Source organism: Lepisosteus oculatus, chromosome 23 (genome assembly GCF_040954835.1).
Source record: "Lepisosteus oculatus isolate fLepOcu1 chromosome 23, fLepOcu1.hap2, whole genome shotgun sequence".
Classification (NCBI taxonomy): domain Eukaryota; kingdom Metazoa; phylum Chordata; class Actinopteri; order Semionotiformes; family Lepisosteidae; genus Lepisosteus; species Lepisosteus oculatus.
The window spans coordinates 8,073,099-8,087,680 of NC_090718.1; the positions used below are offsets into that span (position 1 = coordinate 8,073,099).

Genomic DNA, 14,582 nt, shown 5'->3' on the forward strand with positions numbered 1-14,582 from the left:
CTAATAAGTATGTGTTGAGGACTGACAACCTGATTTGCCTACGTTTAGATCTGCGGTAAAGGTAGGGTTAGCATTGCTGCCTGACAGTGTTGGGGCACTGGGTTCAACCCGAAGAGTGGAGTTTTTATGTTTTCCCCATGTTCGAGTGAGCTTCCAATGGATGCTCTGCTTTCCAGAGGAAGATCTGTTTTCTACTTTTTGCCAAGCACACCCATAGTTCATTTTAGAAGATTGCTTGTGCTTTTCTGTCTAGAAAGTGGTTATAGAGTGATTTTCATTTTTCTCTGGATATGAATACTGTCAGTATTCTGAATAAAAGTCACATCCTTCCATGTGCTCAGCCCACTTCTAATGTGATGCTTGCAATGTGGTGTTCCTGTATACACATTTTCTTTTCCTTTGATTAGTTCTTAGTATTCAGAATACTGTAGGAACAATTATAGAACTATATCCGATTGGTTTGTCTTTAACTGTAAAAATAACAATCATAACTTGTTCGGATATAAAATCGATGCCCACACACAGATGGTATCTTCATACATTATCTTCTTTGTTTGAAATTCCATGTCTGTGCCATGTATAATGGAATAAACTAGAGTGGAAGACAGACAAAACAATGAAATTCCAAAAGGAAGTTACCTTCCTGGAGAAGTAATTAAGTGCTTATAACTAAATGAGTAAGTAATTAAGTGCTTATAACTAAATGAGTAAGTAATTAAGTGTTTATATTTACGGTAAATGTTAGCAGTATAGGAAACGCATTGCATGAGACAGGCCTGAAACAACCATATTGGCAGGCAAATCTGACCTCGAGTAAAGGTGTAGTGTTAGAAATATGATAGCCGACCAAATACAGATGTTCATTACAGGAAAATCCTTTATTTAATTTTACAGGGCATGTGTAAAATAGTTTTTGAGACATCTGCAATGTAGAAAGTACAGCAGCAGAACGTGAAATGGTGGATATAGGTAATGATAGCATTCTTACTGGGGGTGTCAAAGCACTTACAAGAGGAAATGTTCGTACAGATCCTGTCTTCCCAATCAAGTCAGTCCAGACTTGGAACAGAAGTATATTCTGAAACTATATAGAATTAATCCAAAGCATAAGGTTACCATCTTCAGAAAGCAGACTTTGAAGGAGAAAGTTAAGAGAAGAAAGATGGCACAGGACAGGTTTGAAGTCAGCGGAGAATGGATGGCAACATTTTAAGCAGATTCTGCTTGAAGCTCAGAACAAATTTATCCCCAGAGTGTGTAAATCAAAAGCTGAAAATGCGATCCCAAGGGTTCAACAAATCAATTAGGGAAAAAACAAGAAAGTAATATAATGAGAATAATGAATTGGAAATAAATATTAAAAACAATTGATTGAAGGCACACATAAAAAAGATGAAAAGTAGAAAAAGGAGGAATTGAAAGGTAATTTGCAATAGAAGCTAAAATAAGTGCTTTCATTACTACAATTGCAAAACCATTTTGCAAACCATTAAAGATGAAGTCAAATATATCCAGGACAATGGGAATGGGAGCCCTCATTATTATACTTCCCATTATATAATAGGAGACGTCTAGACAGTGAAAGGCAAATACAGCAGTTGAACAATGCGGTTGAGGCAGCGGAAGAACAAAGTTCTGTAGCACATAGTAGCAGCACAGAAAAGGCATAAATGTTTTCAAAACGATTAGAATGTGATGATGGTTATCATCTAACTATTATCATAGTATCGTTGTTATATGGGTAAAAGCATACATGTTAAATTAAGGGATGTTATGTTAAAATTGTAGACTGTGGCAGTAAGATCTCAGTTTGTATATTGTAAAAACATTTTGGTCACTTCATTAGAGAAAATGTTGCTGCTCTAAAATCCGTCCACAAAAGAGCAGCGAGATATTAGATAGAGAATGCCCTGCACAGGCGGATAGATGCCACATACAGGGATCATTACAAGGTCACCCAGTACAAGTAAATAAATCGTCCAAGGTCAGTAACAAAACCAACTCAGTGGACTTCTTCAGAATGAGCAGTGAATCACCCACCAGAGGACACAAGTAGACGTCCTGTGGAAGTGCATTGGGAACAGAGGAGAGGAGTCATTTCTTTACCCAAATGGTTGTGGGAGTATGGAACAAGCTATCCGACAAGGTTGTTAAAGACAATACCTTGGCTTCTTTCAAGAAATGACTGCATAAAACCCTTGGATCAATTAGCTACTGTACTATCTAAGGGCTGAATGGCCTTGTTTAGCTAATTGTGTATCACCATTTGGGAATTCATGGTCACGGTCAACTACTGACATTTCCTAATCTCCCAACAAAATCTTCTATCGTAGAGTGTTTTAACCATTTGGGAACACCTGATTCCATTCTTTTAATTGAGTTTCAGGACATGGTATTTGCAAAGGTGGAATTTACTACACAAAACAAGTCAAATCGTTTGAGTAGCACAATGTGCAAAGTTTTATTGTAATTTGTGTAAGATAGTTGAGTACATTAACACCTTGTCATAATACAACACCCACCTGCTTAACTATATTAACAGTTAATTTGAAAAACAAGACTATTTTTAGTTATACTGCTTTCTACCTGCATATTAAGAAGTTTTATTACTGTTCTAATGTGAATTTTGCTTCAAGATGGAGAATTGTTTGTCAATACAAGAAGCAAGTGGTGCAAAACTGTACAATGTGATTCAGAAACTTAAATTATCTTCAACTCACATTTTCATTTTGCCTTTTGAAATAAAACTGAATAAAGGTAATAACTTTCTTTAAACAATTATTATTATTAATGAAGCTGTAAATGGTTATAAAACCATTACATTCCCCTAAACCTAGGGTAAGGTGTGTGGTTCAGGTGAGGGCCAAGTCCTTATTACTAGCATCCTGTTAATCTACAATAAGGGTTGGTTTCACTGTAGTTTGTGTAAAATGATTGAGCACGTTGATATCTTACCAACATCACAGCTCTATTAATACTTTCTAATAAATACATTCATTGTATAAAGTATTTAAAATTGCCATATCCAAGCCCTGCTGTATTACAAACATTTTTCAGAATTATACTGTGGTTTACATGTGGAATTTCTTACCGGCATAAGGTTTATCTTTCTAAAACAGGAGCATTTGTCAATTCCATATAAAAGCCTTACTCTTCACTGGTATTGTAGTGTTACAGTTTGTTATTCAGTCTTTCGTGTAGAAATATTCTTAAATGGTGCACAAAGAACTATGTAAGATGACTGATCACTGATCGGTTATTAGATTAGACTATGTCAGCTATTAGCAGTGATTAGTATTGCTGGCTCACAGCGCCGCGGCCCTGGGTTCGGTTCCTGGGGTGCTGTCTGTGTGGAGTTCGCATGTTCTCCCTGGGGTCTAGTGGGTTTCGTCCAGGTGCTCCAGTTTCCTCCCACAGTCTGAAGACATGCTGGTTGATAAATTGGCTTCTGGGAAAACTGGCCCTGATGTGCTTGTGAGTGTGAGTGGGTTTCTCTGTACCCTTTGATTGACCAATGTCCTGTCCAGGGTGTGTCCATCCTCTTGTCCATTGTTTTACAGGTTACACTGCGGCTCCCTTGCGACCTGGAATGGGATAAAGTTCTTAGAAAATTGACAGATATATTAAAATAGCTACATATCCCAACAAACTAGATCAGAGGAATTATCTTCTCCCGTTTGAAGTGCTTCTTATGTTTTCTGGAAGCTGTTTAATGCTCATTATCTAAGTCCCACATGCTTCAGTGGAGAAGAAACCTTGGAAGGGAAGTCCCAGGGTCTTCTGGGAGCTGGCTCAAGCTTATAAATAGCCGAGAAGCAGGCTATTTTTGTGTGGTATTGACAGAATTTCATGATTTCAGTTTCTGCATTATTAGGGAAACAGACTTGATTGAAGCCAAGGACTCCGGTTCAAGAAACGGAATCCTAGAGAGACGCTTGCATGTTTATGTGCTTCATTATCTTCTGGCTGCTTTGCTGATTTCTATCTATTCAATTAGAAGTTTTATTTCTATCAAATTGTCCTCTGTGTCATCTGTCAGTCAGTCACTGCAGTCCCACCCTGATCAAGCCCATAAAATGCCTGGGAAACATCTTTTTCGATCCCATCCCTAGAAAATACGCTCTCTTGACATAGACCAATAGCAAAGGCTCTAAAACTTGTTTGTGCATGTATGTGTAAAACAGGGATCCCCACAGATGTATATATACACAAAACAACTTACTAAAGATAGAAAAAGAATGACAATATATGTTGTTAAATGTAAAACAAATGGTGGAACTGAACAACACAATCAAACATGAAATGGTAGCATGGTGGAGTGTCAGTGCTGCTGCCTCTCGGGTATTAGTTTCAATTCCATTTAATTTTAATTAGTGCAAACTAACATCTCCACTTCATAAGACAGCTTCTGTCCTAACATATCTTCTGTGTGGAGTTTGCATGCTCCTCCATGGTCACTTGGATTTTGTGCAAGGTACTCATGTTTCCAGACACAGTCCAAAGCCAGAATTCATCTTTGTAACATAATGTCACCAATAGTATAACTGTAAAGCCAGGACCTGTAAATCTGCACACACACGATCACATTTTTCCTGCATATCCTAAATATAGATATTGAAATGTATATTTTTAGCCAGGACTCGGGCTTTGCTCTAATAAAAGAATGTTCTCACACTATGATATTTATATGACATTACAGGTTTCACTTGGCTAGCATCCCCTGAAGAGTGTTGGAGTGTTTTAAAATGTGGTCACAACATCCAACGTTTGTGATGTTCGGCAGCTTTACTGCTGCTTTTATCCAAATCATCTTACTTGTGCTAACCTGAAGGAAGCCTGTATAATCTGATGTCAGACCCTGCACCCCACAATCGTTTCTTCTGGTGTCGAGCTCAGGTCAGGCACACAGATTCTCGTAGAAAGGCACCACTCATTTTCTGAAACTCCCATAGTATCACACATTGTTTTGCGTAGTCTGGAATAGCCTCAGTGGGCTGTGATTACCCTCGTTGTGGATATAAGGCGTGATTCATCAGCTTATAACAGATGGCTCTCAAACTCAAATGCAAACACTAAGCATCACCACTTCTTAGGACAGCTTGCATTGAGTTACTCCTAAAGTTCATGTTTAGCTGTTCTCTACAGTTTATCACACTTAAAACTGTCCTGGAAAATATTTTGCAATACCCAGGACAATTGTGGATTTAGGCTGCTCCGTTTCTGATTGTTTTAGACCAAACGGTCTGTTCTGATAGGAGAGCTGATACAGGTATGTTGGTAGATTTTCATTCTAACAGAACTTTATGACCTAAGCAAGCTTCTTATTGGCCCAACTGGACTAATGTACTGTACCACCCCTTCAGAGCTTCAGGAGCTTTAAAGAAACCTAGAAAATCGGATGACAGGCCAGCTCATAAAGGCAGTTAACATCATGTTATAATCTTGGAAGTTGTTTTAAGTTTTTTTTAATTGTGAAGCTTCTTTTTAATATAAGGCATTGCTTACAAAATGATTAAGAAATAAATAGATTGTTTTCTATGCATGGTAGGGCGGAATTAGGATATAAGAAACATATAATGTCAAGTACAATAAACGTGTTCACTCAAAGCCTATACTTTTGCCCAGTTTAATTTGTAAACCATAATTAAATGATTGAGCTGGACTTCCAATTGCATATAATATGCAGGTCAATTCCTGCTATAGTATATTTTCTGCTTAATTATGCAAGTTAATTATAGAAAGCTGTCCTCAGAAGAGGGGAGAGAAAAAACACAGCTGACTGTGTGCAATTCAGTGGACAAAAAAGCAAAGAATTCAAGCTTGAAGGCAGACAAATATTTTGTAAATAACAAAAATATTGTACACCATACAGAAGCATCATCTAGGTCTGTGCAAATGAACTGGAAAATCTGAAATAGGTCTGAACCTTGGCCTTGCCAAGTGCTGTATTAGCAAGCGCTGTATAATTTCAAAACACTTGATGAGCCAGAAACACATTAGGGAAACCTGCATTGAAACCCAGAGAGATCATTCTGTCAGGTCTACAGCATTGTATAGTACTGGTTAGGGCCCTGGACTGGTACAGGAATGGCATTGACTTCATATCCTGGGTGGGCCTCTCCTGTGTCACCCTTGAGCAAGGTAATTTGATTACTTCAGTAAAATGACCCGTTATATAAATGGGTGCAATATAAGTCACTTCGGATAAAAGCCATATAAATTAATAATAAAAATAATAATGCTACCACTTCTCCAGTACATAACATTTTGAAGAACTGTCAAAAGCCTATTCTGAAAGCCTCACTATTTCTCTGTACATGAGGTGGTAATGTGCTGTAAGTACGGATACTCTGTGCTCGGAGCTCATTTCTTTACTGCCTGAAATCGCCTGGGAGTCCGATTCAAATTATTAATTAATGATGACCTCTCTTCCTTAGCTGTGTATTACAGCCCCCACATTAGTTTAAACAGAATCCAATATCTCCACCTGCCTCTTAAATGAGCTGTTCTTTAATTAGAAAATACGTGGCAGTCATATGCTCTCCAGCAAAGTCAAGCACATTGCTACCAGACTCCAACACTGTAGGTGTTAAGACTTCTACTTTTAGCACTTTTTTTTCCCCCTTACTTACTCCCGCAGCATAATGAACACAGTATCGCATCATGCCATTTAAAGAGAGAAAGCTGAAATTTGTCACCATCAAATTCAAAACCTGAGGGTTATTTGAACCTGGACCTGAGATAACTCGGCCTCTTGAATGTCGGGCATGATGAAAATCACACAAACAAATACAATGAGCAACCAATAAGTCCTGTTTATCAGGAGCACAATGCCTTCATGCCATCGTTATGATGGATCAATACCTTAGATGGGTCTGCCAGTAGTGGAACCATGTCTTCTTTAGCAATGAATGAAAGATTGTGTAGGAGACCTTGACTGGTGTCAGCAAACGTGGCGCAAATGTGCAGAAAGACATGCCAGGCATGAGTCCTTTGAACATTTGTGGGATGATCTAGGCTGACATGTTGCATCTGAATAGCCATGTGCTGGTTCTATGAAAGAAATGGGACAGAAGCTTACAGGACATCTTCTGCAACTTGGTGTAAATCACGTGGTGCAGATGTCCAGCTTGTATTTCTCCTGAAGGTGGCTACACATGCAACTAATCTGTGCCTTTCGTTGCATATACTCTTTTTAGTCCACCTCGTTAATGACCAATGTTAATTAGTATAATTTACATATGTCATGTCTGTTCTGTAAAATGTTAGTGCACCTGCTACAAACCACACGGTCAATTTCCTGATAATAACTTTGTGAATTTGTTTCTCTTATAAGTGATGGTTTTTTATGCTCAATACATAAACTTGGAATACCTTGTATCAGCACAGGACTAATGATAACAAAATACACCCCTGGGCTGTGTATAATCTATTATTTGTACACCGTGAGCATTAAACATGAGAAAAGCTCAATGCAATTGGATTTGCTTAAATTCAGAGGAACTGCTTCAGCCTTTCAGCAAACCACATGCCAGATTTCCAATCTGTTATCCTCACGATAGAATGTTTATCAACAAATTAACTCATATTAATCCTACTAATAATTACTTAAAAACTAAACTTAAAGTGAATTTCTCTCAATGCAGCAAGCTTTGTGCAGTTAAATCTGGATTTTCCCTTGAGGAATGTTGAAGTTCTTCATGAGTCAAGCTAAGCATCCTTAATATTTTCATAAAACACTATATAATAATCCTTATATTATACACAAAAACTTACAGATAGGCCAAACCTACTTTTATAGTTTTTTTTTTAAATATGAAAATATTTAAGCCATGCAATGGCTAAAATGTAAAAAAGTCATATAAATAATTGGTATAAGGCAAGACTAACTCTCGCCACTAGATGTTGCAAAATTTTGGTTTTCACTAATAAGCACAATCTGAATTTCATCTTAAGACTTAAAGTAAAAACAATCCACTTCAAGTGAGGCATGCTTAATGCGAAAACTCTACATGCATCTTAACATACTTAGATACACTCTGGCCACTCTAACGTTGCAAACGGCAAAGCCTAGTACTTCCGTCAGTGGTCTGAAATCATGTCAAGATAAGGGCTACATGGTTCCACAATGGTTATCACTGCTGCCTCCTGGTGCTGCACACTGGGTTCAGTTCCTGGGATTCTATCTGCGTGGAGTGTGTATGTTTTCCCTGCATCTCTACAAGTTTTCTTCCATGTTCCAAAGCCCTTAATTGGCTTCTGGCAAAACTGGCCCTGGTGCGAGCGTGTGTGAGTCCGTGTCTGTGTCTGTGCGTGCCCTGCGGCGGACTGGTGGCCCGCCCAGGGTGGGTTCTGCCTTGTGCCCATTGCTTGGCGGGTTAGGCTCCAGCCCCCCTGTGACCCCGTGTGGAATCAAACAGTCAGAAAACGGATAGCTGGATGAATGGCAAGTGGCTTTAAAATGATCGAATTCAAATCATCTGCCTCTTACATTGCGCCTTTATTTTTAGGAAAGGGCCGAGAAGCGAAAGGCTTAGTATTTATGCCCACATGGGACAGTATCTGTGTTATTTGCAGGTAAACCCTTTATACACATCAAAGCCTTTTCAGTGTTTGAGGATGCCCCCCCTACACACCTGGAGGCCCCGATATTGATGTCTATCATTGCAGCTTCTGTGCCATTGGTGACCAGGACCAATCAGATGAGCCCCCCAACCTGAAACTTTGACTACACACAGTTGACACGCAGCTGAACGTGAACGTGAAGGTCGATCGGGTCTCGCCGGGGTTTGACACGGTACCAATATCTGAAATGAACCCAAACTCAGCCTGGGTCAAGTTCCGTGAACATCATTTTTACTCCCGGCAGCAATAGGTGGAGTGCCTGCAGGAAGTAGTCATAAACCATTCTTCAGAGACTGCAGGTCCTCCAGAACAGAGGTGACCTATAGTTCCGCTACCATCCGTCCATCTTCTGATTGCTTCATCCCAATCAGGGTTGTGGGGGATCCAGCAAGGGGCGATAGGCAAGATACACCCTGGGCAGGACACCAGTCCATCGCAGGGCAGAAATACAGATAGACACTCACTCGCACCTGGGCCAGTTTATCCAGAAGCCAATTAACCTACTAGTACGTCTTTGGACTGTGGGGGAAACCCTCATGAACATGGAGGGATCATACAATCCCCACACAGAACCCCAGGCCTGGAATTGAACCCGTGGCCCCAGCACTCACCACTGTGCCGCCTGCTCCCACCTACCCATCACCCATTGCCTCATCATATAGAGAACAGAGTGCATCAGAGCCTTGTCCAGAAGCTAAAAGCTGAAAACGTTTTTTTACTCTAGTAGACAGCTGTTGGTGAGACAAGGGTTTGGGACGCTAAACAGTCCTGAGGGAAGAACACAGTAAATTGTGGACTGCTTGTGAATTTTGTGGGTGGCCACGACCTTGAGTTGGAATAAAGGGCTAGAAAATGGATGGACGCACAATCGTAATTTGGTGCCACAATTATGCTTTTAAAAACGGAGAATTACATCTCATTGACGCTATTCACTGTCATGAATTTCAGTGAAAGACTGGAGGACCGTTTTCGCATTCCACCGAGGCTTGCTTAGTGACGTTATTTTGTTACCATCGCCTTTGCGCTCTTACTCGTTCTGCTCTGTAACATGAAGTGTATCCGTCTCTGCGCGGCTGAAAACTGGTTTAATAAGAAAAAGTAAAGGAAACGGAATGTGACTCGCATACTCTGTCATCCTTAGGAAAAAAAACTCTAAAATGAGCTGTACATGTTACCACTCATTGACATCAGAGATGTGCATGGTCGCACATTTCTAAAATACTGTTATCTTCTTCAGTTTTCTCGGGTGAAAAAAAATGTTTTAGATAAAGCCATGTGTGTGTATATATATATTTGGAACAGTTAAATCAGAAGAAAGAACCACGTGACTTTTAGAATTCATAGATAACTTCAACCGACGAAATTGGCTGTAATTTCCGACTAATGTACAGAAGATAATCATTTAATCTAGAATACGTGAATATCAACATCTCGCTGCTAACATTCAAATTGCATGAAATAGCTTTAAAATTACCGGCCGCAACCCTAATCTCCGTGGGTTAAATGTTTAAGCCTTCCAGTATAATGGCTAAAACTTGAGTCAACTATCAGAAAGAACTATGCTATACCTACGCTCTGAACAAGTTGCTCAAACACACTTGTGCCTTAACAGATTTGTAATTCTGAGGCTTAAGCACGCAGATGTGTGGGTTTCAAGAAAAGCATCGCTTAAATGCCCCCCCTCGACACAACTTCCAACGCTGCCTGGCTGTTCAAAAAAAAAGGGACACAGGAACGCCTGATAAGATGCTAACTCGGCTCTCTGTCATTGCGCATGATACTGCGGCTCGCACAACTGCACGCTCCAACTCACCTTGAGAACAGGGCTCGCCCGCTGCTGCCGCCCGACTGACGGGGGGAGCGGCCAATACCCGCCCACAGGCCTCCCACACCAACCAATAAGCGCTGAGCGCGGGCGGAGCCACCCGCTAAAGGCCCAAGTTAGGTTTCACCGCGGGTTCGCAAGCTTAGCGCTGGCTGCCTCCGAACTCGCTGGTTGCAGGTGCTCTATCTCGACGAGAGAGGATGCGAACGGAGAGAAGGGGAGGGCGAGAATGAAGGCAAGCGCAGAGGAAAAAGTGCACAGGGCATGAGTAAAAGGGTATTAGCGGGAGATTGTGCGAACACCGTCCAGGGGGCTCGGCGATGAAAGATTTACTGAAAGGGGCACTTTGAGATATGATGAGGTTTCTTTCTGGTTGGCAATAGTACTATGATTTGGTATGTGGCCACTTTGATAGCAAGTGTATTCATCACCCGAGGAACGGCTGCTCAAGGTGAGTTGAAGTGCAATATTTGATGCTGTTTGGTACCCAAGTTTTTCTTACCATAACCAATTCTCTTTCGTATTTTTGATGCCTGTCGTTTCTCCCTTTTTTATTTTAGTGTACCAGATTTTCTTGAAAAACCAAAATGCAATAGTTATTATTTTAAGTATCCCGACCGGCTGCGGTTTCGTAGCTTAGGTTAAGTTGTGAGAAATTGCAAGACGTGAATAATGACTGTTGATCTTTGGCTAATTAATAGTTATTGCATAGTGCAGGGAAGAACGATCAGTCCCTTTTCAGAAAGTGGAGTAAATTTTCTATAAATACTTTTAACGCTTTATGGGGAAAATGGTTTGAAATGCAAAGAGATAAAATAGTTTTTTTGTATTATGGACAACATTGTTAAAAAAAGGCAAGGTGGTTTAGATTATTAGTTACACTTTTCCCCATGACACATACAGTATGTCAAAAAAAGCCAAAAAAATATTACCTGCATACAATGCTGCGGTGTTTAAAAATATGCTTAATTTAAGACTGTATGAAGGTCTTTAGCTCTGTGCATTTCCAGTTGTAAATGTAACATAAATATGACAGCAAGAAAGATTGCATTTTTAATCCAGTGATTGGGACAATAATGTTATTCCAGTTTCTTCATTACACAGTCCAGCATTCCAAGTCGGGATTGGGAGACAGATCCTGCTGATCAGAACGAACAAGTATTGCAGATCATGGGTGAAATTTTTAACAAGTGAAATGAGGGCATTGTAGCTCTTTGCTTGTGATTGGCTTTATTTATAACGCACTTACTGTATTGGAAAACACTTAAATACAGTAAATAGTTAATTTATCCGAAGAGGCGTCGTGGCAGGCAACAGCATGGAATCCTACACAGAGGTTATAGTACCGGCTTTTACTATGTACAGTATTCGTGTAATGTGTCCTGGAGTAAATCAGTCAGCGGCTTTTTATGATCTCGTTGTCAATTTTACTATCTAGTAAAAAGTTAAAACGGTAATATTAAAATACTTTGGGGAAAATCTTAGATCTTAAATCTGGAATACCTTAGAAACCAATATGGGTGCATATACTGTATGTCGGTAGTCCAGAAATCTTGCAATTGAAGTTGTTTTGCTCCCCCCAAAAAACCGTGAAATTTCATAAATACCCCCTTTCCTTATCGCAGCGGCGACGAACGGGTTATCTTTTCAGGGATACATTTTGGTATGTGAGTAACTGCATCGCTAGATTTAACCAAATTTATTAGAAAATAAAATAAAAAATGCCTTAATCTATCGATACTAAAAGTCGGTAATTTGTCTCATGCTGGTGGACTTACTTAACCTTGCAGTACCATTGTAAACCAGAGGAAGGGGCGCTTCTTAACTCAACCTAAACTGGTGCAATAGAGCGCACCAAGTGTACTTGATGCAGAGTACAGTTTGGGATAATTTGTTTTTTAAGTGATTTTTTGTTATGGCTATAAAACGATGTTATAAGGTTCCCGTTTTTCAACAAAAATGGTCATTTTATATCGTATCAATGTTTAAATCTGAAGCGAAACCGGTCATGTTTTTTAGGCTGTCGGTATTATACCCAAAATTGGGGCGTGTGCTTTAAACCTTTGAATCAAACGCTTTTCTCTCCCATGACAAACATGGCCTCATAGAGTGCTCTGAAATAATGCTAACAACGTTATATCTGCATAATCCGGTGGAACAGCGCGTCTCTACGTTGAGCTTTCACAACGGGGTATTTTCCAGCGTGTTAAAACCAAAATAAAGGCTTTTCGGTTCTGTGCCTAGAACAGCAGGAAAAAAACACACACACATCTGTGATGTGGATTTTATTCTGGCGAGTCTGATGTTGCTAAAATCCGATGCTGTACTGTATTTGCGCTGATGTACCCGTCTAGGTCACTACTCTGCTGCTCTCTCCGTTACGAATTATTGGGGAGGTCAGTTTGGGAAACGAGACTTGTCACTGCAACATTTCGTCACTGGGAAAAAGGGGGGAATGCCTTCCGGAGTGACGGTGGCTTATGCTCTTTACTAGAATCATGTGCTTTCAGAGCAAGCGTTTCTCCTGCTGAGTCAGTGTACACGGCGCTTCTGACAGAGCGTTGACTCAGTGCGTGTGGAGGTGGTGCTTTGGAGTTGAGCGGGGTGAGATTTGACAAGATCAGAGGATTGCTCTTGCCTCCACCGTGAAAACCCTGCTATTGCATTTTTATAGGACTAGACCTGAGCTAACGGGAATAGTGTCTGGTTTGTTTGTTTTCTTTTTTTTTTGTGGCGCACTTCTTTGTAGATTAGAGCGCTAATGAAATGATAACTTCTTTTAATGCAAGCTAATGGATGTGCGTAGGTAATTAATATTATGGCTTTAACGGTAATACGTGCTCATAACAAATCTGTTTGATCTTTTCTTTGGATGGAGAATTCAGAGTTTTGAATGTTGCAGTTGGAAGCTCAAATAGCTTAACAAAGCAAAAATGATCCTAATGATATTTAATTATACTTAATTACAGATCATCCGTTTTTTTTTGGGGGGGGGGGATATACAGTACAGTCCACCATCTTTATCTGTCGAGACTGAGATCTTCTTTTAGAAACAAAAAGTTTTTTTTTAACGTATTTGGAAGTTAGTTGTGAAACTGACTTGTTTTATTTAAAAAAAACAAACAAACATGAGCACAATGTAGCTCCAGTATTCGCTTGTCAAAATATTACAAAATACTTAGCTGACATCTTTGTAGTGTGTGTAAAACACTCCTACGTAAACCTTCTACAAACATGTACATCTTGTCAATATTGAAGTTTTTTGTGATATGGCTCCAGTGTTACAGTAGGTTTAAATGTGTGATATTGCAATGTTCCAATAACACTGTAAAAAACTACTTAAAATATTGTTCTTAGCACAACCCAACAACAAACGTTCAGCAAAAAAAATAACATTGCCAATATTTTTACAGCATTTTGTGCTAGCTGGCTGGCTTTTCAGTCCAAGAGGTCCTAGGAGTAATCTTTGTTATACAATATTAGTGCCTTTTCAATGTGAATAAAAATTGCAGTGACAAACTAGGAAACAGCCACCCCAGACCTTTGACCTCCTGTCCTCATGTTTTTGTTACTTTACCCGAGATATTGATTAATTAAGCTCTTACACACTATTCAAATGACTGTTAATGTCAAAGGGCCAATGTTTATTTTATAAACATACATCACCATTGACATTCTTAGTAAAAATGATATATGACCTGGTCTTTCAGGGGTTTCAGAAACACAGAACGAACAAGGAAATACTTATTTTTTAGTGGGACAGGTCAGGCAACTGAGCAGCCTTTCTAGAATAAAATGTTCAAGATGACAAAGGTTGCAATATTCTAACCTGCGCATTTTCACAGAGCTGTTTGTCTAATTGTAATTTAAAATACAGATGGAACATGTTTAATAGCATCGCTAAAGATGAAAGTGGAATTCCAATGTATCTCAAGTTGGCACCATGTCAAATTTTGCTTAAAAACCAGTGAATGTTATGGAGGTGCTAATCTGTTGTTATTTTCTACCCATGTACTCATTCTACCATTCTGCCATGTTTGAGAGTACTTGCTCCCTGAAAAAAAATAGCACTTGAATCTGAAGAGACTTAATACTGTGAAAGTACTGCCTATAAATTATAAGGCAGTCAAGA

At 39.5% G+C, this 14,582-nt stretch overlaps 1 protein-coding gene and 1 long non-coding RNA gene across 6 annotated transcripts in view; one reads left to right on the forward strand and one right to left on the reverse strand.

Moving 5' to 3' along the window:
- Positions 1-2,440: 2,440 nt before the first annotated feature.
- LOC107075683 (uncharacterized) overlaps positions 2,441-14,582 on the reverse strand; it is a 152,986-nt gene continuing 140,844 nt past the window's right edge. For both annotated transcript variants that reach the window (XR_011183044.1, XR_001477196.2), the window contains one exon: positions 2,441-3,584. This is a non-coding gene — a long non-coding RNA (uncharacterized lncRNA). The remainder of the gene's footprint in view (positions 3,585-14,582) is intronic.
- igsf9bb (immunoglobulin superfamily, member 9Bb) overlaps positions 10,526-14,582 on the forward strand; it is a 171,132-nt gene continuing 167,075 nt past the window's right edge. For 2 of the 4 annotated variants that reach the window (XM_015337666.2, XM_015337667.2), the window contains exon 1: positions 10,526-10,901. In XM_015337666.2, coding sequence (XP_015193152.2) covers positions 10,838-10,901 — 64 coding nt within the window. In that variant the 5' untranslated portion in view covers positions 10,526-10,837. The remainder of the gene's footprint in view (positions 10,902-14,582) is intronic. The other 2 variants (XM_015337670.2, XM_015337673.2) reach the window with 2 other exon arrangements.